Genomic DNA, 26319 nt, shown 5'->3' with positions numbered 1-26319 from the left:
TGGGTGTTTTCGCGTGAGTTCCCCTGAGCACCTGGAATCTGAAAACACCGCCTCTGGGGCATCCACACTGTCCGTAGTAGCAATGACCACATGGCTGGCATGATGGCTGGAGAGGTAAAGGGAGCTGGCATCGTGGAGACATCTTAAATCTGCTCCTCTTCAGTCTTCTAAGGAACCCCAGAGGAGTCTTGGGTAGCAGGAGAATTGATGAAGGGGCTTCTCTGCTCCAGGAGTCATTTGGGAGACTCACTGAACCATGACACATGTCAGTTAGCTCAAGTGGATACAGAATATTCCCTAAGACGTTTGACCGAGCCACTTAAGGTTCATGGTAAGGCTCCTATGGGGACACATTGTTCTTTTCCCCTCTGTCTTTCCAATTCAGACTCAGCAGGGCCTATATCTGAAACAATGGATGGTCTTATACCAACAGGTTCTTGGGGACCGGTGCTATCAAATGACTCGCAGTGAGAGAACATGTAGGTTGATCCCAGGGTTGACAGATAGAATGAAGGGGCATGGGCCAGAAATCCACCTACCAGCATCCATGTAGGCAACTCACACGAATAATGCTCTCACCAGCCAATCATGTTGTGGACCTACTATGTGCCTGATTTAACTGTGCCTGTAAACATAAGGACACATCTAATTAAGAAAAGAAAATGCGTGAAGGCACATGGCAGGCAGTGCTTACCAAACGACGCAGTAAGGTTAATGCCATGTACTACATAAGGAAAGCGCTATCAGGCAAGCAAAAGGTACAATTTCAGAAATCAAAATAATAGAGGATATTCCTAACAATAGAATAAAAGGGGGCCAAGATGCAAGCCGGGGCCTTTCTGTGTCAATGGCCTAGCCAGATTACATGTTTATCCAGAGAGGCTGAGGACTGACTACCATCTGCCAGGTGTAGTCAGGACTTAGGAAATGCACCGGACTGTTCCCGAAAAGCAGCTCAGGCATAAGAGGGCAGGGCAGCATTGTGTGGTGAGCGTGGACGTCAGGAAGACGTCTGAGAGCAGAGTGTCGTGTGGGCGATGGGTACAGAGGCAAGGCGAGTAGGGACAGTGTTGGGACAACCATGCTACAATCAGGACAGAAAAAATAAAATGCACGTAAACGAAACAACTAGCAGAAGCAAGACAAGCAATGACAGGGACTCAGCCTCCCAGACATCTACTGGAGACCCGCTTTCAGGAGGAGACGGCGCTGTTTTTAACGTGCTCTGATGATAAACTCCCCTTTACTGATGGCTTTACTAGGCTAGACCAGGGAAGTACCACAGGCGTAATTATAGACAACTGAGGGCATCTGTCACAAAGAAAGGGTACGAAAGCAAGAAAACGAGAGCGCGAGAAAGAACAAGAGGATATCGCCCCGCTCGGAGAACTGGCTCATGGATCCGTGTCCAATTTTGGAGCCAGGTGGTTATTAAACACTGTTGATCTGCCCTTGGACCTGACCAATTAAAATAAATCTATCAAGATGAAATGCTCCTGCAGCTGCCTTAAAATCTGGAAGAGAAAACCGATTGCTCAGAAAGTATTCTAAAATGATCATCTGAGATTAGCGAGAGGGAATGTATGAGAAATAGGTGGGCGCTCGCAAACTGAGCACCCTCGTGTAGGAGGGAGTGCGCCGCATGAGAACACCGAGGGGATTCGCCTGGCTAATGGCACCATCTGGGCTGGCAAGCTGGCCTGGCCGTCCAAGCCGCCAACAGAGACAGTCAGAGCTCTACTGTGTTTCAGTCCACACAGCGTACCTCTCACCTCCTGGCCAGACTCCGTGGGCAATATTGATTTCTTCCCTGGCAGCTCTGTTTTCAGGGTGACATTGACAGAGCTGAGCATCGCTTCAGAGAGCTGAGATATTTTCAGACTGAATGTTTAGCTGAGACAGTCAAGATTGAGCATCCCAAGCTCTGTCGGGAGGAACACATTCTGGGTGGTTCCAGAAGAAAACTGACAGCAATAAGTGAAAGTTTGGAGACAGGTTTGAACTCCACGGGAGGGAGAACTTCCTAGCAATGAGGGCTGTCCAAACTGTGACAAGCTGTCTCACAAACTAAGGAGATCCCTGGCATGAGAATGTGCTACGCTCAGGAGGCCAGAAGCCATCTGTGGCACACACTGGCCAGAGCAGTTTTACACTGAGTAAAAGTTTGGCCTGGGTCATCCTGGGAGATCATAGGATGCTTTGATTGTGTGAGGGTATTTGAAAGATTTTAGAGTGGAGGGAACAGGGTAAATGCTGACCCCGCCTTTTCGTCCCATCTGGCCCACTCTAGTACAGAGACGGCAAGACAGTGAGACCCAAACCCAACTACAACAGCGTGGACCTCTCGGAAGTGGAGTGGGAGGACCAGGCAGAAACCGTGAGTCCGGAGACAGGCGGTGTGAGATGCTACTCACCCAGTGGGCCCTGGGGGCACGGGGATGCTGAGGCTGCTGGACAGCTCTGGAGCAGAGCCTTCGGCTCTGTGCCTGCCATTCTTCCAGCAGCTAAAGATGTCACAGGGTGACTGAGAAGGACTGAAATTGTGCCTGCAAGCCCAGCATGGGCTTGGTGTTGTGCTTAGCTTCCAGTTTCTCTATCACACCCAGAGGAGATTATGTCTCAGCAACACAAAAACCAGTATCCTAGGAATCCTAAGACAGGGTCAAAGCCCCAAATCTCCCTTCTTCAGGTGAACAGGCACCAACTCTCCTTTCTTTCCTCTTAAAGCTGAGAACTGCCATGATCAACGGGGAAACGGGTTCTCACTCCATGGACGTGAAAGTGCCACTGGACAAAGGGGTAAGGAACGAGGGACAGTGCCCATGAGGTCCCAGCAGGCAGCACTGAGCCCGGACTTAGATTTTACTGTGGCTTTGGGATTGTGAGGAGAGAGAGAAGGTGGGGGCAGGGCAGGAACTGTGCTGTTGATTTCATTGATGCTCCGTTCTTTTATGTTTGTTTGCTTGTTCGTTTTTATTTCTTGAAATGGGGTTTCTCTGTGTAACAGCTCTGGCTGTCCTGGAACTCACATTGTAGACCAGGCTGGCCTTGAACTCACAGAGATCCGTCTGTGACGCTCCATTCTATAGAAACCACAGAGTAGGGTGATTGTCCGGGTCCCTCGCAGCTCTTCCTTCTTCCCTCCACTGCCTGCTATTTGGCCCTGTGGTTGTTTATGATAGAAGGGGAGAAAGTGACAGTTAATTTTGCAAACTGCCAGCAGCTCTGCTAAAACATGTCACATGGGGAAGGGCTGGAAAGGCTCACCGCTCCTTATAGCTGACTTTTATCCAAACACAGAGCATGGAAACGAATACCCTCACTATAGAGAGTCAAAATCAGAAACCCCCACTATCTGTATAGGCCTGTGTGTCATCCGAAAAGACATTTCATCTTCTCACTTAAAAGGCTCTGATGAGTCCTCTGAATTTGCATCGTCCCTTGACATATTAGCAAATGTCACCTCCTCCTATGCAACCACCCCCACCACCTCCTTCATTACCCACCTGCCTCTGCTCAAAGAACACAGCATCTGTCTGCAGCAACTAGAGCCCTGTCCTCCACTGTACTCAACTCTCCGCAGAGGCCAAACTGAGAGGTGCTGGCCAGTGTCCCTTCTAGAGAGGGACTTGGTCTCCTCCAGGACTGCTGTGGGACTTCTGCCTCATCAGACACACCGGGAATGTCAGTAAAGCCAGGTCACCACTGATAACAAAAGAGTCATGGTTCCTTCCCTGTGCCTTCAACATGCCCTACGACCTCTGCCAAGGTACAGCGTGCCAGGACATTGAACCTAGCATGAAAACCCTAATGTGCGCATGGCCACTCAACAACCTTAACAGTTGTGCCATGTCCAACGCATTGGTACACCCAGGGGGTGAATGTGCGCTCGCCCTTTCTCCCAGGGCCCGGGGTTATCTCCAGGCCTCTCCATCCTTCTCAAACCCACCAGGCAGGGTCCTAACCGGGAGCAACAGAAACTTTTCCTGCCTGGGAAATTTGCTCATTGCTACTAATAAACCATTTCAGAGTATCAAGACTTCCTGAAACATGCGGGCATCAGAGGACCAGGATGGTGGTGGCGATGGTACCTGGGATGCTGGCTTCTTAGGACACAGATTCTTGTCTTCCTACTGCTAACACCACCAATAATGGCAGTCTAGATTTATCAGAAGTGAGACTGAGCACAGTACAGATGCCCATTTATTCAGCTACCCTACAGAGGCCGGTTTCTTATCATCTACATCTTGCAGATGGAGACATCAGAGAAGCCAGAAACTAGACTAGGACTATGGAAAATCACAGGTTCTAGACTTCAGGCCTTTGAGCTCTGTTTGCTTGGAGTTCCAGTCTCAAAGACTTCTTCGAGTGTCTAGAAAAACATTTCTTCTCTTTATAAAATTGGATTATGGAGCAACAGGTTTCCTTATGCCACTTCCTGCATAGTTCTAGTTAGTCCTCCCCTCACTCTCCCTCCCTCCATCTTCCCATCCTCCACCCAGGGCTCCCTTCCACTTCTGTATCACATTTGTCCCATTGCCTTCTCTATCGCTCTCCTTTAAAGTCTTTCCTCTTCCATGCGCCCCTTTCTGGTTTCCTAGCCTCTACACACACTTGCTTCCACGTAGATACCCTTTCTGGCTAGTTCCATTCCTCCCCCGAGACCCGTCCCCCATCTGCTTCATATCACACGTATCCCATGATCCTCTTTTCCCTCCTCTGCCATGTCGCCCATCCCCTGGTGACTCCTTTTCAAGTTTCATAACTTTCGCACATGGATACATAAATGCACACATTTGTATAGACACCCACGCATCGTTTTAAATCTACATCCCACACGAGTGAAAACATGGAGTGTTTGTCTTCCTTAGTCTGCCTTATTTCACTTAACATATGATCTCCACTTCCATTCAATTCCCTGCAAATGTCATGACTTCCCTTTTCTTTTGAGGAGTTCCAAAACTTCTGTGTGTCTGTGTGTGTGTGCTCTGTCTGTTTTTAAATCATTCGTCTGTTGATAGAGATCTAGACTGATTCATTTCTTAGCTGCCATGAACAGAGCAGCAATGAACAAAGAAGGACAGGTGGACTTGTGGGGTGTTGCCTCAGACTGCCCAGGCACGCACCCAAGAGTGTCCTGACTGGGTCATATGGCGGTCTTATGTTTTGTGGTTTGAGAAACTGTCAAGTTTGTGTTTGTCTTGAAATGCCCTTACGTCTCCATCAACTTTTAAAGACATCTTTGCTGGACACAGCGATCTTAGTCAGCAGGTCTGTATTCTCAGGGCTCATATACATTATTGCATCTTTTCCTGGCACTGAGAGCTGCTAAAAATATGCCTGATGTTTTTTTCTTTGTTGATGTGTTAGATTTTTTTTCTCTTACTGCTTTTAGTTAATTTATTTTATTTTTAATTATGTGTATTGCCTGGGTAAATGTACAGACATGCACGTGTCCTGGGAAACCCAGAAGGGAGTTTTAGATCCCCTGGAACTGGAGTTACAGAAAATTGTAAGCCGCCATATAGGTGCTAAGAATCAAACCCAAATCCTCTGCAAGAGCAGTAGGCGTTTTTGACCACTGAACCATCTCTCCACTCCCTCTCAAAGTTCTTATTATTGCTTCTGTGGTAGTTTGGATGTAATTGGCCCACCTAGCCTCATAGGAAGTGGCACTATTAGGAGGTGTGGCCTTGTTGGAGGAAATGTATCACTCTGGGGGCAGACTTTGAGGTTTCCTATGCTCAGGTTACCACCCAGTGTCTGTCTCAGTCGGCTTCCTATTGCCTACAAGACCATAAGCCTCTCAGCTATTTCTCCCACACCACATCTGCCTGCATCCCGTCATGCTCCCTGCCATGATGATAATGGACTGAACCTCTGAAACTGCAATCCAGCCCCAAATAAGATGTTTTCCTTTATAAGAGTTGCCATGGTCATGGTGTCTCTTCACAGCAATGAAAACCCTAACTAAGACAGCTCCTTTGCTTTTTATTTTTGACTTCCTGTCTGTAAAATGCCATATGTCATAGTGAAGATCTTCTGTGGTCATGTCTGTTTGGGGTTCTAAATGCCTGGTGTGTTTAGGTATCTATTTCTTTCTCTAAATCTGGGGAGGAGCTGTTCTGCTATAATTCATGAAATAAATATATTATCTACACCTTGAGTGTTTAGTCTAAGCTCTTTATTCTGCTGGAGCTTCTTAGGCTTGGTGCCTTAAAGAGACCCCAGAGTTCTTGGAAGTTGTGATCATGTTCATTTTTATCTTAAGTAATGTTTAAATGCAGGGGTTCATCAACCTTGTCCGGCACCCCTGCTGTTTTTCCTTCTATGTATCTATTGCTAATGCTTTCCACTGTGATTTTTTTTTAATTCATTAAGTTCTTAGTTTCCAACTTTTCTAATTTCTTTTAAGACCCAATCTCCTCGCTGCCCTTTTCTCTTTCATTCTGATGACTTTCTCATGTTTGTCTTCCGACTTCTCTCTCTAGGTTGCTGTCTTTTTTTTATCAGGTCCCGAACTAAATTAATTTGATGATTCACAGCCCGTTTCAGGTCCCGTTCAGTGTTTATTACTTTATTTGTTGGCAGTTTATTCTGACCATATCCATCCCTCTGTTCTTTCTCCACACTCACCGACACTCCCCACACACACACACCAAGCTCCCTGTCCCACTTCCCTGGCTTTTTGGGTTTGCTTTGTGATCCTCTGGGTTGATCCAGGGCCACTCAAGTGGGGTTGGATGTAAACCTACCCACTGGCAGATGAGTAACTCTCCAGTGGCTCTGCCACCGAAGAATTATCTGCCCCCAGCAGCCACTGGCTACTGTTGGTTCTCTTGGTGGGACAGGGACAATTGAGCTCTTTACCCTCTGTGAATGCGTGAGTCTAGTCTTGCTCCACGTGAGAAACCACAGGTCTACCAGTGCCAACACATAGCGTGTTCTATTTTTTGTTAAGTTTTCAGGTTTATTTTCTAACAAGTTTTCCAACTCTTGCTCTTTTTTGATGAAAGTGTGTGTCACACTAGACAACAAACCCACACACACATTCTTATTGTCAAAAGGGAAACAAAACCCTGCATCTCAGGGAAATTTTACATTTCAGTGAGTTACAAAGCAGCGTGGTGACATTCCAGCCCTGTCAGTGTGGGAACAGCAGCGTTGACTTGGGGGGGAAGCCAGGCTGGTGTCGGGAAAGGTCTTGGTGCTCAAGGCCAGCTGGACTCCTTGCTTCCTCTCGGATATGAGGCAGACACTTGAAGACCGTCAGCTGCCACTGAAGAACTAGACATCAAGAGCTCCAGAGATCACAGTAGGGACGAGAAAAAACCTGAACATATCCTGTACCCCCAATCTCACCAAGACAGCTGTCTCATTGGTTCTATAATGGCAGGGAAGGCATGTCAGCCAGAACAGGAAATGACTGCATACAGAAGCAGAGAGGTCTCTATGTGCCCTTAGGTTGGCCCTCCTACCTACTGTTCAGATCTAGCGTCCTTTCTGCCCTTGTTCAGCAGTGTTCTCTTGGGGGAGGAGATGGCCATGTCCTGCTTACAGTTCAGCTGTTGCTTGTTCTCAGCGCCTTGACCATGAACGCCTGTGCTGCCACCACTCTCTGTAAAGAGAAGTATCTTTGACCAAGGCAGGGCTCAGCACTACTGCCTGGATAGAAACATAAAAATTTGGTAGGCAGTCTGGGATTGCCATTGTCCACCTATCCATGGAGCCTCTATTCAGAATCTTTTTAAACTTGTTTTTAAATCAGCTTCTAAAATAGTGTGTCTACATGTGACTTCTGACAGCCTAATTTCGGTTAACGCCATTGTAAACTCACCACGTTCTAGAATCGCCTGAGAGGCTTCACGCTGGATTGTCTAGATGAAGTTTTCCCATGGAGATGTCAGTGTGTGGTTGTCCTGGTTACCTTATCTGAGGTGGGAACCCCATCCTAAAAGTGGGAGGCACCACCCCCTGAGTTTGAATTCCAGGCTCTACGAGGGAAAGAGAAGGTGGCCTCAGCACCAGGCAGACACACATTTGCGCTCTCTCTGCTGCAGCTGACTGGGTATAACTAGCTGCTTCAAGTACCTGCCACCCTGAACAACCACGGGCTATGACCTGGCATTGTGAGCCCAGCTAAACCTTTCCTTCCCCTGTGGCTTTTGTCTAGGTGTTTTATCACATAAACATAAAGAAACTAGGACACCGTGTTCTGCCCGGGCTGCACCCTTTCCCTGTTTAGACCTCGCCATCCTCCGTATTCCCTCTATTTTCATGTCATGTGTGCCCTGCCACCTGCATCCTCCTGGGCATTCTTTTAAGTTGGAAGAATTATGTCATGGCTGCTTCAGTCTTGCTGCTGGCTACGGGTCTGTTTACATTATTTATTTCATCTTGGTTTAATTTCGGTTGGTCATATGCATGTAGGATCTCATCCATTTATTGTAGATTTTCCAGTTGTCTAGAATCTGTGTTTTTAGGGTGTGCTCTGAGGGTGTTCCGAATTCCTCTGGGGTCTGTTGTTGTGTCTCCCCTCCCATCTCGAATTTTATGAATGCGGGATATTCTCTTTAATTCTTTGTTTTGGGTAATTTGGCTCAGCTTGTCAGTCTTGTTTCTCTTTCGACGAACCAACCCTTCATTTCATTGGCTCTTTGTGTTGTTTCTGTTGTTGTTCCTTCTGGTTCATTTCATTTCTGTCCTTGTCATAACTATTTCTCCTTATTTACTGCTTTGGAGTTTGGTTCTTTCTTTCTTTCTTTTTTTCTTTCTTTCTTTATTTCTGTTTGCTTTGTTTTTCGATGTAGCCCTGGGTGTCCTGGAACTCACTCTGTAGACCAGGCTGGCCTCAAACTCACGGAGCTCCACCTGCCTCTGTCTCTCTAGTACTGGGATTAAAGGTGTGTGCAACCACCACCTGGCTGTTTTTGTTTTTCTAAGTCCTTAAGGTACATCATTATGTTATTTGAGTTCTCTCTGACTTTATGTGGGTACTTTGCTTTTAAGACTTCATTGTGTCCCATAGCTTTCTGTGTGTTTTCCTGTTTATTCCATTTTAGATTTGTTTTTACTTCTTACTTGATTTCTTGAGTGATCTATTCGTCATTCAGCAGTGTGCTGTTTCATATCCATGCATCTGTGTGCTTTCTACAGTTTCTGCTATTATTGCCATCTAGCTTTACTTCATTGCCATAGAAGCTGTAGGCTTGTCGTGGGGGCTGTGGACTTGTCGTGCAGGCTGTGGGCTTGTTGTGGGGGCTGTGGGCTTGTCGTGGGGGCTGTGGGCTTGTCATGGGGGCTGTGAGCTTGTCATGGGGGCTGTGGGCTTGTCATGGGGGCTGTGAGCTTGTCATGAGGGCTGTGGGCTTGTCATGGGGGCTGTGGGCTTGTCATAGGGGCTGTGGGCTTGTCATGGGGGCTGTGAGCTTGTCATGGGGGCTGTGGGCTTGTCATGGGGGCTGTGAGCTTGTCATGGGGGCTGTGGGCTTGTCATGGGGGCTGTGGGCTTGTCATGGAGGCTGTGGGCTTGTTGTGAAGGCTGTGGGCTTGTTGTGAAGGCTGTGGGATTGTCATAGGAGCTGTGGGATTGTCGTGGGGGCTGTGAGCTTGTCATGGGGGCTGTGGGATTGTCATAGGAGCTGTGGGCTTGCCGTGGGGGGCTGTGGGATTGTCGTGGAGGCTGTGGGCTTGCCGTAGGGGCTGTGAGCTTGTCATAGGGGCTGTGGGCTTGTCATAGGGCCTGTGGGCTTGTCATGGGGGCTGTGGGCTTGTCGTGGAGGCTGTGGGCTTGTCATGGTAGCTGTAGGCTTGTCGTGGGAGCTGTGGGCTTACTGTAGGGTCAGAACTGCTGACTTTCCTCAGGTTGGCCCTCCAGCTGTGATTTCTGCCCCACCTCCAACCATCCACGCCCCCACCTCCACCTCCCCACCCCACACCCCCATGAGCACACAATTGAGGCTGAGTCCTGCTGGCGTCTGTCCTTTTGCTTCCTTTGTGGGTTCCCTCTCATTCACTCTTTGGAATAGCATCTATTTTTTTCTAACAGTTTTTCTAAAAGTTAAAGAGGTAGGGTCGGGAGAACAGTGTCCCTCTCTCCTCCGGGAAGATGTGAGTCAAATGTCCACACCCCAGCTCCAGATATTTCCAGCCTCAGTGTTACCTCCCTGTCCTGAAAGAAGCCGAGACTCACACTGCCTGCAGGGTCCAGCACAGCAGTCAATGGATCATCTGAATTACGTGGATGTTGATTAAAAATGATTAATATGTTGCAAGTGCTGAGCTGGCTGCACAAGCTGGGCAAGCCTGGATCTTAGAGGCAGCAACAAAAGGCCAGTTTGCTGAGCTGTGAGCTGTTTCTGGCCACGAGTGTCCATAAACGGGGTTGAGATGGCTGATGAGTGAGGTCTGCGGAGGGTACAGGGAGATGACCGGAGACCAAGGGTGTGGGTGGAGGGCAGGAGGCCAGCACCACTCTGGCACCTAGCCAGGACCCTTTTCTTTTGCTCTCAGAAGCGGGTTCTGTTCCTGACCAATGACTACTTCTTCACGGACATCAGCGACACCCCTTTCAGGTGAGGGAGTAATGCCACACGAGCCAGGGCAGGAGACAGAGCGGAGATGCCACCGGCTCGTGAGGGTACTTTAGGGTTTGAGAGCCAATTCGTTCTTACCAATTTAGCAATTCTGTGTTGTTAGCAAAGGATCCTAGTCAGTTAGCATTCAGGAAATGAGCTCTAGATGGGCTTTGCCAGCGTGGCTAAATGTCCAGTTCTGAAGCCCAACTTTGAGTATGAATCCCAGCTCCCCCACTTACGGCCTTTGTGGCCTGAGTCAAGGCACGTGACTTCCTCAGATGTCATCTGTGATGTGTGAGTGACGGCGATAGCAGCTGCTTCCGACCGAGCGGAGGTTGACATGACACACTCTACATAGATGGCGGTGCGGGACGGGAGGAAGAGTTCTAAGGTTTCCTCCGTCATTTCCCGGTGCCACTCAGGTTCCCTGCTCTCACCACCCACTAGAATACCTGAGGACGTCTCAAGATTGCCAACGGCTAGGCCCATGCAAACCAACAGTGTTGGCACTGAGGCAGAGCCCAGGTGCTACACCTCTGAATGCTCCCCAAATTCAAATCTAATGTGCTACCAAGAGATGGGGTTCAGTAGGGAAGGAGCCTCCTCAGGGAATCCTGAGAGCCATAAACATTTCAGGGTCCCTGGAAAATCAAGTACTTCCTTACTCCTTAAGTATCCAGGGAGCCCCAGAAACCATGGTCTTTGGCATTTCCAGGGCCCTTCCTGGGAAGAATGACTGATAAACTAGCAGTCCCTTCCTAGTTCCCAAGGGGACGACCTATGAGGCCAGTCTAAAGGGGAGAGCTAGAAAGGTGGGCCATTGCCCTGGGTCCAAAGGCTCCTTGAACAAGTAGCGAAAACAGATGCAGCAACTGTGCACACAGCCACCCTCTCTTCTTTCTAGCTTGGGAGTGGTACTGACCAGAGGCCATGGGGAATACGTCCTCCTGGGAAACACATCTGTGGAGGAAGGTAGGTCACGCCGTGTGCTGACTGTGATGTCGTGTGTGGTAGGGGATTCACTCTCCCAGGTTGCTGAGCAGGGTAAACCCAGGGTGGACTCGGGGTGAGCATTTCCAGCCAGACGAGGTGGCAGAGAAGGGCCTCACCCCTATCCCAGTCCCTGAGCCGACTTAACCTCAGCTGTTTGCCCACGGTCTCTGCCTGTAATTTCCCAAAGCTTCATTGAGCACCTGCTTATGTTTGAGCACCGGGATCTCACTCACTCATTCCATCAGCAAGTGTACTAAGTGCACAGTCAGATGGGCTAAGAGCCCAGCGAGGCTCCAGAGCTCACTCGGCAGGCACAACCCACCAGGCTCATCTCTAGCTGGCCACTGTCACAGCCGTGTATGTTAAAATCAAGGAAGACAAAATCACTGCTTTCCAAGCGTTAGCTCCTCGAAGGGAGGCATTAAGAGGGTGGGGCTTGCAAAACACTGGTATCTAAAGAGGTTTGAGACTGTAGCCCCCAAAGCCAAGAGGTGTGTTCACGAAAACCCTTCCTGCAACGAGATCTGTAGACCCCAGGCCACAGGTTATGAGCTTGAGTATGGACTTTGTTTTCAGGCCTGCATGACTTGCTTCATCCGGATCTGACCCTGGCCAGTGACTGGTAGGCAAGGAGGTAAGGGTGGGAGGGAGAAAAGGGGCGGGGATCTGAAGTAACATGGGTTCCCTGCATTTCTAGGATCTACTGCATCACGGATATCGACCCAGACCACCGGAAACTCAGTCAGTTGGAAGCTGTGGTCCGCTTCCTGACAGGGATGGATCCAGGCCTGGAGTGTGAGTCCCCTAATGCATGCCTCTGAACTTGTCCTCTACGCCCCAGCAGCTCAGGGCTTCCCAGGGGTGAGAGTGCCATGAACCCATCTCGGAATGGCAAGCGTGGCTTGAGGAGAACGAGAAGAGGCCCCAAAGAAACAGGCAGAGCTAGCTGGGGCCGTGAACCGTGGAGGACGTGGGCATTCCAGGAACTAGAGGTCTGCACAGGGCTCCTCGTGTCAGAGGCCAGGACTCTCTTCAGCCCCTTTCAGCCCTCCTGCTTGTCCAGTCTATCCCCACCACCTTAACATGGGCAAGGAGCAGACACTGTCTTCAGGGTCTCAGTTCTGCCAAGCATAGCATTTGGTCAGGCGGTTTCTTCAATCCTTTGGTCTGGAAGGATGTGGCGAGTCTAGGCACTCAGGCCTCTGGCCAGCTCACTCCGCCATGGCCCTCAGCAAGTCCCTTCCCCCTCTCCAGCTGTCCAGCTACATATGTGTTCTCCCCGTGAAAAGACCATCTCCCGAACCAACCTTCCAGGGCATCCGTTTGTCTCCCCATCAGCTAACAAGATTGAAGTGACCATGTGCTTGCACTAGACCTGGGGCAAGGACCGAGATACAGACAACCCAGGCAAAGCCAGGCACTTACAGAAACTGGAAATTTAGGGAAGAAGTCAGATAGTGATCAAGGCTGTTCACATAGGTAATGATACAGTCATGACAGGTGGATGGGGCGCTGAGGAAGATGTGGAGGGAGGGGAGAGTAGGATTAGTAAGGATGAAGACCCCAGGTCTGGCACCTTCTTTGAAGACAAAAAAAGTTGTTATCTTTTTTTGAAGTCCATGGAGTGGGTTCTACAGTCATGTACATGTAGCCATTGAGTTGAATACTGTAAGTTAGTTTGTTGCGATGTAAACTTCACTTCAAGGAAAAGTTAAAACAGTTCTAAGAGAGGGGCGGAGAATGCCACCTAAGTAGAGAGGAGGAAGAGAAGCCAGGCCGGGGAAGCAGCAGACACGGGGGCACTGAGACAGGGCAGCGTAGAGCCAGGTCAGGCCTGCAGCACCCACAGCCACCGGCATGTCCCACATCCAGGAGCAGGGGAGTGGGAGCTGTCACAGCTGGGCTGGATCAAGAGAATATCTAGACTCCCCAGTGTTGAGCTGGCGGGGGCCTTCAGTGACAACCCCCATCTTTTCTGTGGCTGAGAACTTGAAGGCAGAACAAGGAGGGTTGGTATTTTTATGCCCACTCAGATGGCTTGAATAACCAGAGACACCAGCAAAAGTCATCCTTCTCCCGACGTCGATAGGGTGGGGGCTGTGCTGTGGGCATTGTTATAATTATTAGACAGACTAGTCTCAAACCTGCTATGTCGCCAAAGATGAACAACAACTTGTGAGCCTCTGCTTTCAAGAGCTGGGAACCTAGGCTTGCACCACAACTGAGCTAGATCCCCAGCTTCTAGAAGCTGTGCGCTTCTTGATAGGTTGGGGCTGGGGCAATAGGTGACACGTGGCTAGCTCCTGTGACTTTACCTCCAGGTGACGAGGAGCTGATACGGGAGGTGCTGTTTGACGCAGTGGTGACAGCCCCCATGGAAGCCTACTGGACAGCACTGGCGCTCAACATCTCTGAGTATGTACAAGAGGGACCCCGATGAGGACAGGGACACAGGGATATGATGGAATGAGGAAGGGCGAGACTGGCCTTCACACACTGCTGTGAAGCAGGCTCCCATCCCACAACTCCTACCAGCTCCTCACTCTAAAGCATCAGGTCCAGCTTTCCCAGGCAAACACCCAGTCCAAGACCTGGGATGAATGTGTTTTCTTGGTTGGTCTCCCACTACCTAAGAAGCTCCCCCAGGGAAGCACAAGACAGACAAATGGGAAAAAAAAGTAACAAACTAAATCTTGCCGGGCGGTGGTAGTGTGCAGCACTCGGGAGGTAGAGGCAGGCGGATCTCTGTGAGTTCGAGGCCGGCCTGGGCTACAAAGGAAGTTCCAGGACAGGCTCCAAAGTTACAGAGAAACCCTGCCTCGAAAAACCAAAAAAAAAAAAAAAAAGAAAAAAAAAAGACAGACAAATGGAGACTTACTTCCAGCTTCAAAGGAAGGCTACCCAACCTGTTTGACCTCAGTGCTTCCCAGACCCGAGATTTCCCTCATCCTCCCACTGGCTTTGTCTTGGTGGGACTGTATTGCTTGGCTAGACAGAAAAATGAGTACCGTGTATGTGTCGCAAGAGGTAGGCGGTCAGGGTAACATTAACGAGGTAAGGGCTATAGAGCTTGTTTCTGAATAGAAAGGTTCAAAATCATAGATGTCAAACCTCCCTAACACTTGAGTTTGCTGCCGCTCCTACATACGAAACAAACTCCTATTTTTAAAGGCACGTGTGCAATGTGCTCCATTTCTTCTAGAGAGGGGCCAGAGGGGCCAGAGCACAGTGTCCATGTGCATGTACGCATGTGCATCCGTTTTCCAGGAAGGCTGTTCAGCAAAGGTTCCGAGGGCTTCTCTCCGGTTACAAAAATAGGTCGTTGAACTGCATACATTTTTGGTGCAACTTTGAACCATATAAATGTGGGAATACAAATAAACCTAAAATAAAATCGATAGGGCCAGATACTAGCACATAGTGTATTGAGGGGCAAATGTTCTTCACATAGCTTCTACCAAAAATAAATGGTCTGAAGTGGGGGCTAGGAAGATGGCTTGGTAAAGTGTCATGCAAGCGTGAGGACCTAAGTTTGGACACCCAGAACCCACATAAAAAGTCAGGCATAGTACCTTACTTCTGTAACCCCATGCTGATAGGCAGATCCTTAGAGTTATTGGCCATTCGGTGAGCTCCAGGGTCAGCGAGTGACCTTTGTCCATATAAACAAGGTAGAGAGCAACTGAAGAAGACACTCCACACCAACTCTGACCTCAAAGTGCATGCAGATACACATGCACATGTTCCCACAGACACATGTACACACATATAACACACACATAAAATTAAAAGCCAACATGTTGGGGGGGGGTTGGAGGCTCTCTTTCCTACTGAAGATGCCAACAAGTACACCCCATCCCCCTCCTACACAAAAAGATCAGAAAGCACTAAGCTCCACAAAAGAACGTACTTCTAGCCAACGAGAAATGGAGAAGAAAATTGTCTCTGGTTAAAGAAGACATGAGCAGGGGGCAAGGTGGGGGGTGACTCCATGGTAGATCAACTGCGTAGCATGTATGAGGCCCCAGGCTCCATACCTCCAAACCCAGCACCGTAAAATAAATAGCTATTGTATATCAGGAAACTTCAAAATAACAGGAAAATCACTATAGCCAATTAGGGAATTTAGTAAAGTGGAATGTTATAATATCAATGTTCAAAAATTAGTAAAACCTGGAGCTGGAGAGATGGATTAGTAGTTAACGGTGCATGTTGCTCTTACAGAGAACCTAAGTTTGGTCCCCAGCACCCGCGCTCGGTGACTCACAGCTGCCTGTAACTCCAGCTCCTGGGGATCTGATGCCACCTTCTGGCTTCCATGGGTACCTACGCTCACAAGCATTTACCCACACAGAGACATGTCCATTAAAAATAAAATTTTATTTTAAAAATTAATAATACTTATGTACATAAATAGCCCCTGAAAAAAAGATACAATATGAAAAGACTTTAGGCTGGTAAGAAATAAAAATATTGTTCTAGAATTGCCAGAACACATTGAACGCACCATGTGAGAACCCCTCAGACATCGGGCAACATTGGGTTTGTGGCACCAGCCCGTGATTCCAGCTACTCTGAGAGCTGAGGCAGGAGGACTGAAGGCTCCAGGCCTGCCTGGGCTACAGGGTAAGATGTCATCTCAAAAAGTAACTCAGGATTCAGCTCAGTGGCAACAGGCATGAAGCCCTAGGTTTAATCTTGGAATATGGGGGTTAGAAAACAACAAAGAAGTAGGCCTGAATACATGGGAAGACTCACAGTATCTCTGAGTGGAAAGACAGATACCATGAGGCTCCTCCTCCCTAGTGTAGACTCCAAGGGCATGCATGCCTTTGGGACTGCCTCTCCGTGTCTAGGTGATTACTTGTAAAGCTCATTAAAACAATCAGGGACAGCCCAATGTCTCAAACCAGAATGGTCCTACCTAGATGTAAAGACATTATCAAACCTCTGCCCACTCTGAGTTGTGGTACACAAAAGAACAGCCAGACCCAGGTGGCATACGTGTGGACTTGTGGTGCACCCCGAGGCACTATGTCACGTTAATGAGGGGGGGGTGGGCTTGAAAGCTGAGCTGGTGCCGAGGCCAATCCGAGGCCAATGGGACCAGCGCCGTTGGGTGAGTGCGCACACCTGGATGAAGTGACTCATTCAAATACACAGGAAAGAAGTTGTATAAGCGCTAACAGATGTTGTGATCCAGCTGAGGTGAAATCCGGGCATCAGCAAGCCTTCCTAATGCTGACTCAAAGCTCAGAAGCAATGCAAGAATGAGTGGAAAACTTAACAACCCGGAAATGTCTGTATGAGCCGAGAAGGGATGAGCTGGGGAGCTGTGGCCAGGAGCAGGTGGAGCACACTGTGGCCACAGTGTGGATGACGGGGAGCTTCAGGAGCAGACAAGAAGCAAGAGCCGTACAGGGACAAGAGAGAAAAAAAAAGGACCAGTCCTTAAATGCGTGCTGACCCAGTTCTGAATAAAAGATTTTTACCAACCCAGATCTGAATAAAAGATTTTTACCACTCAAGATAGCGCCTCTCACCATCCGGTACCACTGAAGCTGGCACTCACTCAGTGTGTGTGCTGTAAGCGGAGACTGACAAAGCTGTGGCCTGAGCTTGGTAATCACACTGCTGGAAAGGATGCTGGTGTGCCTTACCCTGGGGTAATAAGGTCGTACTGTTAGTATCGTTAGGAGCTGATGTTTCCAACAAAAGGAAAAAAGAGACGCAAGTTTCAAATATCAAAACTGTTTAAATATAAAAGGTGAAACGATGGGCTGGAGAGATGGCTCAGTGGTTAAGAGCACATCTTACTCCTGCAGAGGACCAGAGTTCAATTCCCAGCACCCACATCAGGCAGCTCACAATTGCATATAATTCCAGCTACAAGAGATCCGATGCCCTCTTCTGGCCTCTGTGGGTATACACAAAAATAAAAACAAATCTTAAAAAAAAAAAAAAAAGGTGACTGAATTGTAAACGTTCACCTGGGTTCCAGATCTATTTTCTCTTAAAGCCATAAAAAGGAAGCCCCTAGCCTGCCCTACTGGGGATCACAGTGTCTGGAGCACCCAACTATCACGAGGACTGGCAGTGTTGGTCCTCACTAAAGTGAGTCTGGGGACATCCCTGGCTACAGGACAGGGGCAGGAAATGACCAGGTGAACCAGGAGCACCCTGTCAACCCAGGAAGGGAGAAGCTAGCAAGACCAGTGGGACTCAGAGGAGAAGCTAGCAAGACCAGTGGGACTCAGAGGAGAAGCTAGCAAGAACAGTGGGACTCAGAGGCCCCTGCAGAAACCCCATGAGCCAAGGACAGGGTGAGAGCAGAAGGCAGCCGTGGCTGCAATGTGCTACACCCCAAATCCTGCATCCATGAGGAGACTGTGGAAGACAAGACCCATTCATTGGTCCCCTTTGGGGGTGTGAGACACACACTAATTTAAATAAGCAAAAGCATCAACTACTTATTTACCTTGCCTCTTCTGTGCAAATTGTTCCTTAGGGTATAGTTTTTTCTGTATAGAAGTATTTCCGGTAAAAGCAAAATAAAGAGAAATTTGAAGGGATGTGCCTGTGAGTATCCCCCAGTCAACAGTGTGTGCTTGCCTGTCAGGACCGAATTGTATGTGAATTAGCTTCATAGCTTTGTGATAAAACAAATACCAGAGACAGCCACCTTGGGAGAATGTTCATTTGGTTTCCAAGTCAGTCATGTGTCAGCTGACCCATAGTTGAAGGGCCTATGCTGAGGGACATTTATCATGGCATACTGCAATGTTTATGGGGGTGGAAGGCACCAGGGTCCCAATGGCCCCTTCAGGAACACCTCCTCCCACCATGTCTCACTCCTCAAAGGTGCCATAGCCTCTTGATGGGGCCACCCAGGGAACCAAGCCTTCCATAACTGGGACTTTGAGGGACATCCACCCAAACCATAGAAAGTAAACGCTCGCAGCTGGATACAGCCAGGCCCAGAGGTCTAAGAGGTAATTTACAAGAAATACAAGGGACAACAAAATAAGGGTGCTAAACAATACTTCAGCAGTTGGCCTGGTCCAGCTGGGTGGTCTGGCGTGTGCAGGAAGTGGTCTGCCAGGGAAGCTGGGATGGGAGACTCAGAGCCAGGTTTAAAAGGCTAAAGACTACCACGGGCATGGCGTTTCCTCCAAGGGTGGCGAAAAATGGTCTAAAGTCACAGAGGCAAGGACTGTGCCGGTTGATGCATGCACTTAAAGAAATACACTTTAGATGGGGAAATTATATGGTTCATGGGTAGTAGCTCAAGACGGGGAAGAAGGAGACTGGCTTACTAAGCCACTGTACTGAACAGACCACAGTAAGAACCTAGTTTGCCCAACTGAAACTCACGAGCCACCGGGCTCTCTGGTGACACTGGACGTCATGGAGCTTTTGAGGAGGTTCGACAGTGACACGGAGGGTGTTTTTTGTTTGTTTTACTTCCTAGTATTCTGATGATATAAATTAAAATAGTTCACTGATTAAATACCTAGGAATTTCTTGAGAATATCCAGTTGCTGTAGTGCCGTGGGAAGTCTTGGTTGGTGTTTGTAAAGCTGGGTTATGGGAGAGGTCAGTAGACTCTAAGAGCAAATTGGATCAGTGCTTTTTAAAGATGCCGACCCCAGGGTCTGACTTAGTGCAGCTAATGCAGGGTGTTGGTACCTGTAACATTTAAACCCTGAGTAGCCCAGACACCCACCTGCAGAAACCCCATATCTCTAGGTCTTTCTCTTCAGGGACTCCCCAGACTTCTAACCAACTGTGTTAGCCCAGGCCTGGTGCTGTACCGGATGCTGCCAGTGTAGGCCATCCCGTAGCCTCCAGGCCCTAGCGATGCTTTTACTACTGCCTTGTGCCTTCATGGAGCCCAAGTACCACAGACCCAGGTATGAGAAAAGACAGTTTACACGTTGTCATTGCTTTGCCTTACAGAGCAACAGAGCCTGGCGTGGATGTGGCCTTTCTGGGAACCCGGGCTGGTCTCCTAAGACGAAGTTTGTTTGTGGGCTCCGAGAAAATCTCTGACAAGTGAGTCCTGGGCACCCTGAGGCTTCTCGCAGGGAGGAGCATGGCACAAGTCTTGAGTCCCCTTGGGGCACGTAGAGCAAAGACGGTCTCATCCTCCAGACCCACAGAACTACTCTAGCAAAGTGCAGATTATGGGAGAACCCTGCTGAGGGGGCCCACATACTGCCCAGTCCTCCACGCCACCGCCAGCAGCAGCTGTCTTTTGGCCAACTCTGCATGGAGGCTGGAGCCCAGAAGAGGGCAGGGTAGTGCCACCTGGTGTCCTAAAGCTCAGAAGGCTCAGACACCTGGAGAACAGTGACAGCCGAGCTGATGGGTGACTTCACACACCCGTCTTTTTTCCCACTCGCTCACTGCCCCCCTCACTACATCCCAGCGCAGTCAACAGGGAAGCATCTCTGCCTCTCTCGGGACTCAGTGAAAGTCCACACATGCTGAGCAAGGCTGCAGGCTTTCTAGAAAAACAAATTTGCTTGTTTTCCCCTTCTCCCCTCTTCTTTCCCTTCCCTAATCCCCAGAGAGGTAGGGAGAGGAAAATGGCACCCTCCTAAAAGGGCACCTAAAGATGGGAAGCGATGGCAACACAAACAGGCCTCCCTTGAGTAGTCAAAGACTCTGGGAAGCTGGGAAGACAGCTGCCCGGAGGGCCACAGGTGCCTTGTGCACACCAGCGAACTCCCTTTACCTGGACCATGATGCGGAGGCAACCTGGGGACTCAAGTCCGCTTCCAGAGCTGGCAAGGCACTCACTCACTCAAACGTCAGTAATTCTACCTGTGAATTACCCATAGGTGCCACTTCATTGTGCAGCCCACCCGGCTTCGCCTACTTCCTAGTCAGCATCTGGACCAGCCTCCCTCTGCAGGCTTGTGTGTGTTCAGGGAAAGCAAACCCATAATTAGCAAGGAAAAGCTTCTCCAAAAGGAGACGAATGTTGCGCATCAAAGCCTTTCGAAGTAACCATGTAGGGCAGTCTGTGCTTCTCTACCGCAGGGATCCTCACTCAGATCTGCCAGTGAGCCAGACCAAAGGAAATTACCTATACCCAAGGGACGTGTACTTTGTTGGTCACACATCTGTCTCTTCTTGCTCCACTGGCCGGCCTCCCCTGCCACCAGATGTTGCAGTGTTTTGCTTCTGGAAGAAGCAGAATCTGCCTGGGGCAATGTGTATTTGGGAGCTGATGGCTCTTTTTTTGTTTTGTTTTGTTTTTTTTTTGGTTTTTTGAGACAGGGTTTCTCTGTCTGATGGCTCTTTTCATTCTTCCTTTGTTGGGTGTTGCCATGTTGCCATGTAGCCAATGTAACTGAGAAGCAGGGACGTTCTGCCTCACTCTCAGAGTGCTGGGATAAGGTGCATGCCTATGCTGAGGGTGGAGGTGTTTCCTGTCTGCAACTGGACCAGCACAGAGGGGAGCCTTGGTCTTGGCCCAGCCAAGATGATTGTATATGCCACAGGAAAAAGGGACAAATGTCTTCCGAGATTTGAGGAAGCATTCATCCTATTCTGGCAGGAAGTTCCTGACGCCTGAAGACGAAGCCAGTCTTTTTACCATGGACCACTTCCCGCTGTGGTATCGTCAGGCCTCTGAGCAGCCCCCAGGCAGTTTTGTCTTCAATCTCCGCTGGGAAGAGGGACCAGGTAACCTGCACCCCTGTGCTCCCCCCAAGAGTGGGAAACAGGGCCGGGATGATACAGAAGAGGGGACGACCCCGGGGCTCCTTCCTGCCTTCCCTCCTGCCACTGCAGCTTTGGAGCATGTCTGCTGTTGCACACAGAATGTAGGCCTACGTGTTCTCATCCCCCACCCAGCAGTCAAGCTCCAGCATGGAGGAAAGGAAAGAGATCTGACCCGAAAGCCAGCCGGGTGACTCCTGGCCCACATTCCCAGTGTCAGGTCAGCAGGGTTGATCTTGATCGCCAACAGGCTTCTGTTTCTAAGGACCCAAGCAGCTTTAAAACTTCCTTTAAAGCTTTCATAGCTGCCCATGTGGCTCTTCCCATCTCCACTCCTGTCAGGTTATGAAGAAAGCAGCTCCCAGGACATAGGAGAGACAGGGCCAGCCAGCAGGCCCCCACAGACCCAGGCCACTGGGCAGGGAAGAGAGGTGGAGAGGTGGCACCAAGCTGAGGGCTCCCAGTTCCAGCCCTGGTTGCTTTGGAGAACGGCAGGAAAAAAACACCAGCATCCTCACTGAGTGCGAGGGAATCAGACCACTGAGAACCCAGGGGCCTAAGGCTCAGTGCAGCCTTACCCTTGGTTACCTTTGAGGAAAGGGCAGCCCAGAGAGGCTGAGGGGCTGATCCAGGGCCCAGGAATCTAAGAAGCAGGAAGTATCTACCAGGATACCAAGAGGGCTGAGCCCAATCCAGAGGGGCTGGGACTTGGACAGTACCTACTTGTGGAATGGATGAATATGGTGGACAAGAGGTCAAGGGGGCCTTGGCAGAGATGACAGCGTTCTCTCTCTCTCTCTCTCTCTCTCTCTCTCTCTCTCTCTCTCTCTCTCTCTGTGTGTGTGTGTGTGTGTGTGTGTGTGTGTGTGTGTGTGTATGTGCGTGCACGCATGCACACCTAGGGACACACACACACCACAGAGAGCTGCCCTGGAACTGTCAGCTCCAGGAACCCAGACTTTCCAGGGCTCCCCCTCTAGGCTGAAGACAGCAAGGGGGAGTTCCTTCTTACCCACTAAGCCTGTCACTCCACCCTGTGTCGTTCCCTCCACCCACATACCCAAGTCTAAAGTGCTTTACAAACATTTCCCTACAAAAACCCCAGGAGATAAGTGCTGTTGATGGCGTCTCCTGGGGAGACTTGAAGGCTCAGAGATCTCATTCCGTGATTTGCTCAAGCTTCTCAGCACAAGAGCAGTTTTTACAGCAAGCTAGAGTCAGGTCTGTCTCAGGACACCCTAGATCTGGGGCAGGAGGCAGGAGAGAAAGGAGGTGTTTTCATTCCTGGGACTCACAAAGGAGGTTCTTAAGGCCAAGCAGAAGGTTTTCCCATGGTGTACACCTGAGGCAGAGAGGCAGGTCCTCCCACCATGTGAAGGGTTCCCCTCAGGAGAGACACCCACGGACTCCATAGATGTTCCCCGGGTGAGACCCTGGGCCCCACCCAGCCGGGTGACAGGCTGCCTCCTGCCGGCTCTGTCACCAGGACTGCCTGCTGGCTGCTAGGGGGAGCTTTATGTGTCCACCCGGTAGGAGGGCAGGTGGGTGGGGAATTGAGCTGCCAGGAGAAGAGAAGGAAGCTGGGAACCCAAAAGGGGACTGCTGAGGAGGGAGGCGGGAGCTCGCTCGCTTCCTACGCCTTTGCTCACTCTCTCAGCCTGAGCACACGCTTAAAGCCACGTGGACACTTCTGGGTCTCCCATCCTCCCCAAAAGAAAGAAAATCATCTCATCTCAACAGGTGTGGGTCTGCTGAGGAGGCGGCCGAGTAGGGCAGCCTCCTGGCGGGTCTGAGGTCTGGGCAGATTGAGTGCTGCCCCCTTGAGTTGTGCCTATGCCATCCGCCAGCACACTACAACCCGCCAGCACCAAGGACCTGGGCCTTCACATTCGTCTCTCCTCTTCCTGGGCTTATTCCCACAGATTCCGGGCCGTGAGACCATTGATCCTAACCTTGAAATTCCCAAGGGCTCCAGAGATTTCCTGAGTGTTTCCCACAAGCCTGTGCTAGCCGGAAGGCAGGCTACAGAGCTGAGGATTCCTGCAGGAGTCCCCACGTTCATGTCTTATGGGTGTTCCCCAAAACAAAGTGAGGGGTCTGGTCTCTGTGTCTACTCTAGTTCCTTTGACTCTGGCATGGTAAATTTCTGGAATCAAGGACAGCTCAAGTGTCGTGAATTCCCAGAGTCTTGAGACGTGTTGAAGATAGCAAGGTATCAGGGGAACTATAACAACACAGCCAGCGTGTGACCATGCTTGGCCCCATTACAGAGGCTCTGCTCTTCGTCAATCTCCAGGAGGCTCTGAGAACTGGTTATCATAGGCAGTGTTCACCACGAGGGCATTTGAAGAACAGGACAGTACATGATCTTGGACCATGTAATGGAATCTGACCTCTAGACAAGAGGCAGCCTTTGGAAAGCTGGCCTAGGATGTGGATGGAGGTTAGAGGTCATACAGCAGCCAGCTGGAAAGATGCTCTCATATGGAGCTGCACTGACCCTCTGAATCTTGCTCCCAGGATGGCCTGGTTCTTCTAAAAGAAGCGAGAGGCAACCCAGGCCTCCAGGCACCTGACAGAAAATTCTAGAAGGGCAGCAATGAAACAGGAAATCATTATGGTGGTGAGTGGGTGCCACCCACAAGGATCCATGAAACCTCATAGATGTGTCAGATACCACCCTGGCTGCGAGGGGAGGCTGTTGTCCACCGCATCTGGCCTCTGAGCAAGACCATCACTGTCACCTCGCTGTGACTCTGAAAGGCAAAGCAGGGTCACCCGCCACCCAGGCCTGGGATGCTTGCAGCCTGTCCCTCAATATGAGGCACATATGTGGCTCCTGTCCAGGTAGATTTTATTGTCAACCTGACAGCAGTCAGCTGGCGAGAAGACAGGGAACCCAGACTTGATTGCCCTGATCAGTGGCACAATCTTGTTAACTGTAGAAGGGCCTAGATCAGCATGGCCAGCGCCATCCCCAGGCAGGTGGGCCTGAGTTGTGCAGGGAAGCAGGCGGAGCACAAACCCGGGAGTGATCTAGAGAGCAAGCCAGGAGTCGGCATTATCCCACTCACTTCTGCTTCCTGCTCCTGCCTTGACTGCCTGTCCTGGCTTCCCTCGATGGTGGAGTGTGGCCTGGAGTGGAAGATGAAATCGCCCCTTTCCTCCCCAGGCTGCTTCGGGCTGTGGTGTTTACCACAGCAGCAGGATAAGACAACGAGAGTACGGGAAAGCAGGCTGAGCCAGGGTCCTGTCACAGCTGCAAGGGAGCTAAGCGGGAGCAGCAGGCAGATGGGTTTGCTCCCTGCAGACGGAGCAAAGTCACAGTGCCATCGTGATGCTCAGCCTGGCAGGGGCTAGGAATTAATCCCGGCAAGTCCTGATTTGTTCAGATTCAGGGACAGCAAGGGACCTTCAGGACACTGTTGAAAGACAGGTGGTGGACAGCCACAAGCCATTGTCAGTAGGATTCTTCCCCTACCTCACCGTTTTCAGGGAGAGCTTATCCTGGAATCCTGTTTGTCTCCTATCCCAAGAAAGAGATAGGCTCACCCCTAACCTCTCTCTGCAGGCACCGGGAATAACGATAATTCTCACTTTCCCAGATAGCCCAAGCAAGCCAGTGGCTGTAAGGGCCAGCACTGCAGTAACTGTGACTGTGGATGGGAAGACGGCCATCGCAGCAGGTAGGCGCTACCCTGAACCGCTGAGGTAGGAGCCCCAAGGCAGCGTCAAGGTGAGGGCTGGCAGGGCGGAGCTGGCTCTGCCAGAGCACCTGTCTAGCTGGCCTGAGGCCATTTCCATTCCCAGCACCACACACACAGGAAGAGAGAATAAGATGCCCTGGATATGGGGATTCTAAATTTTCCCAGGAGGAATGCCGGGGACAGGAAGTGGATGCTTACGTCATTTTGTTTATAAAACCAAAAAGCCCAAAAGATTTACTGAGTAAAATGAAGCTCAGAGAGGTTAAAATACCTTCTCAAGGTCACACAGGACAGGGACGACCTGACCTCTGTTCTATCCCTGAAACACGGACATTATATTGACTGAGCTCATGACTCTGCACTTTCTACCTGGAATTCAGGGTAATTTAGTGAGGCTATATTACAGACAAAGAAACTAAGGGATGGAGGGGTTATTTGTCCAAAGTCCCACAGCTAGTAGTAAAGCTAGAACCTGGACTCAGAACACCTCTCTTTGGGACCCAGCATTACCCCCATGCTGTCTGCCTCCTCTTCTAAAGCAACAACACCCAGTGGGCCTCATAAGCTTAGCCAATTTGCAGTTTCTTGATGGCTAGGACTGTCCCTGGCATCTGTGCCTTGCTCTTTGAGCGTCTGTGATCACGCCCTCCATGTTCCTCGAGAAGCTGTGCAATCCATGGTCACTCAACCTGGTGGAGCTGGGGTGCCAGGCACTTGTCTCATGCCCCAGGAGCCTGGGGAGGCCAGCAGCAGGCAGGACCCTGGCCTCTTCCCAAGGCTGGGAGTGTCTAGGGGAGGAGCAGGAGAGGCTGGCCTGAGTTTCCTCAAGGAATCCTTGCTGCCCAGAGTCAAGGTTCCTGTGGGTTCCCTCCCGGGTTGAGGTAGGGGAAGGTGGCTCAGCAGCGCATCCAGCACAGCATCCCCGGCAGTCTGTAAGGTGCCTCCCACCCTGCAGAGAGGATGATTATATCCCAGCAGCTCTTCCGGAGCCCACAGCATGCCAATCCCTGGCCAGCTGTGAGGCTCACTTATCTAAAATCCTCCAGCCGTTTAGTCCCAGCAGATTCATGACTACCCCGTTCTGCCCAGAGGTGGCCCTCTTAGCCCCTCTACCTTGAAGACCCGGGAAAGGAGAGAAGGGATATGAGGCCAGGCCACTGACTGTGCTTCCCCACACTCCCCAATTATCTGATTTAATTTTTAACTCAGAGCTGAGTTAGAGCCAGGAGGGGTTGCCATAGAAACCGTGTCCCAGTGCCTCTGGTTGAACTCCTTCAGACGGTCCCTGTGACGCTCAGGGTACACGGCTG

General features: G+C 50.2%; 1 protein-coding gene across 3 annotated transcripts in view; it reads left to right on the top strand.

Moving 5' to 3' along the window:
• Positions 1-26319, top strand: part of Cacna2d4 (calcium voltage-gated channel auxiliary subunit alpha2delta 4) — a 100455-nt gene that overhangs the window by 35278 nt on the left and 38858 nt on the right. For all 3 annotated transcript variants that reach the window (XM_075982982.1, XM_075982984.1, XM_075982983.1), the window contains 10 exons: positions 2291-2377; positions 2728-2799; positions 10513-10574; positions 11482-11549; positions 12147-12192; positions 12268-12365; positions 13892-13985; positions 19530-19625; positions 21139-21266; positions 24908-24988. In XM_075982982.1, coding sequence (XP_075839097.1) covers positions 2291-2377; positions 2728-2799; positions 10513-10574; positions 11482-11549; positions 12147-12192; positions 12268-12365; positions 13892-13985; positions 19530-19625; positions 21139-21266; positions 24908-24988 — 832 coding nt within the window. The remainder of the gene's footprint in view (positions 1-2290; positions 2378-2727; positions 2800-10512; positions 10575-11481; positions 11550-12146; positions 12193-12267; positions 12366-13891; positions 13986-19529; positions 19626-21138; positions 21267-24907; positions 24989-26319) is intronic.

Source organism: Microtus pennsylvanicus, chromosome 8, assembly GCF_037038515.1.
Source record: "Microtus pennsylvanicus isolate mMicPen1 chromosome 8, mMicPen1.hap1, whole genome shotgun sequence".
Classification (NCBI taxonomy): Eukaryota; Metazoa; Chordata; class Mammalia; order Rodentia; family Cricetidae; genus Microtus; species Microtus pennsylvanicus.
Note: the sequence above shows the minus strand (reverse complement) of the source record. Positions and strands in the feature narration are given on the sequence as shown.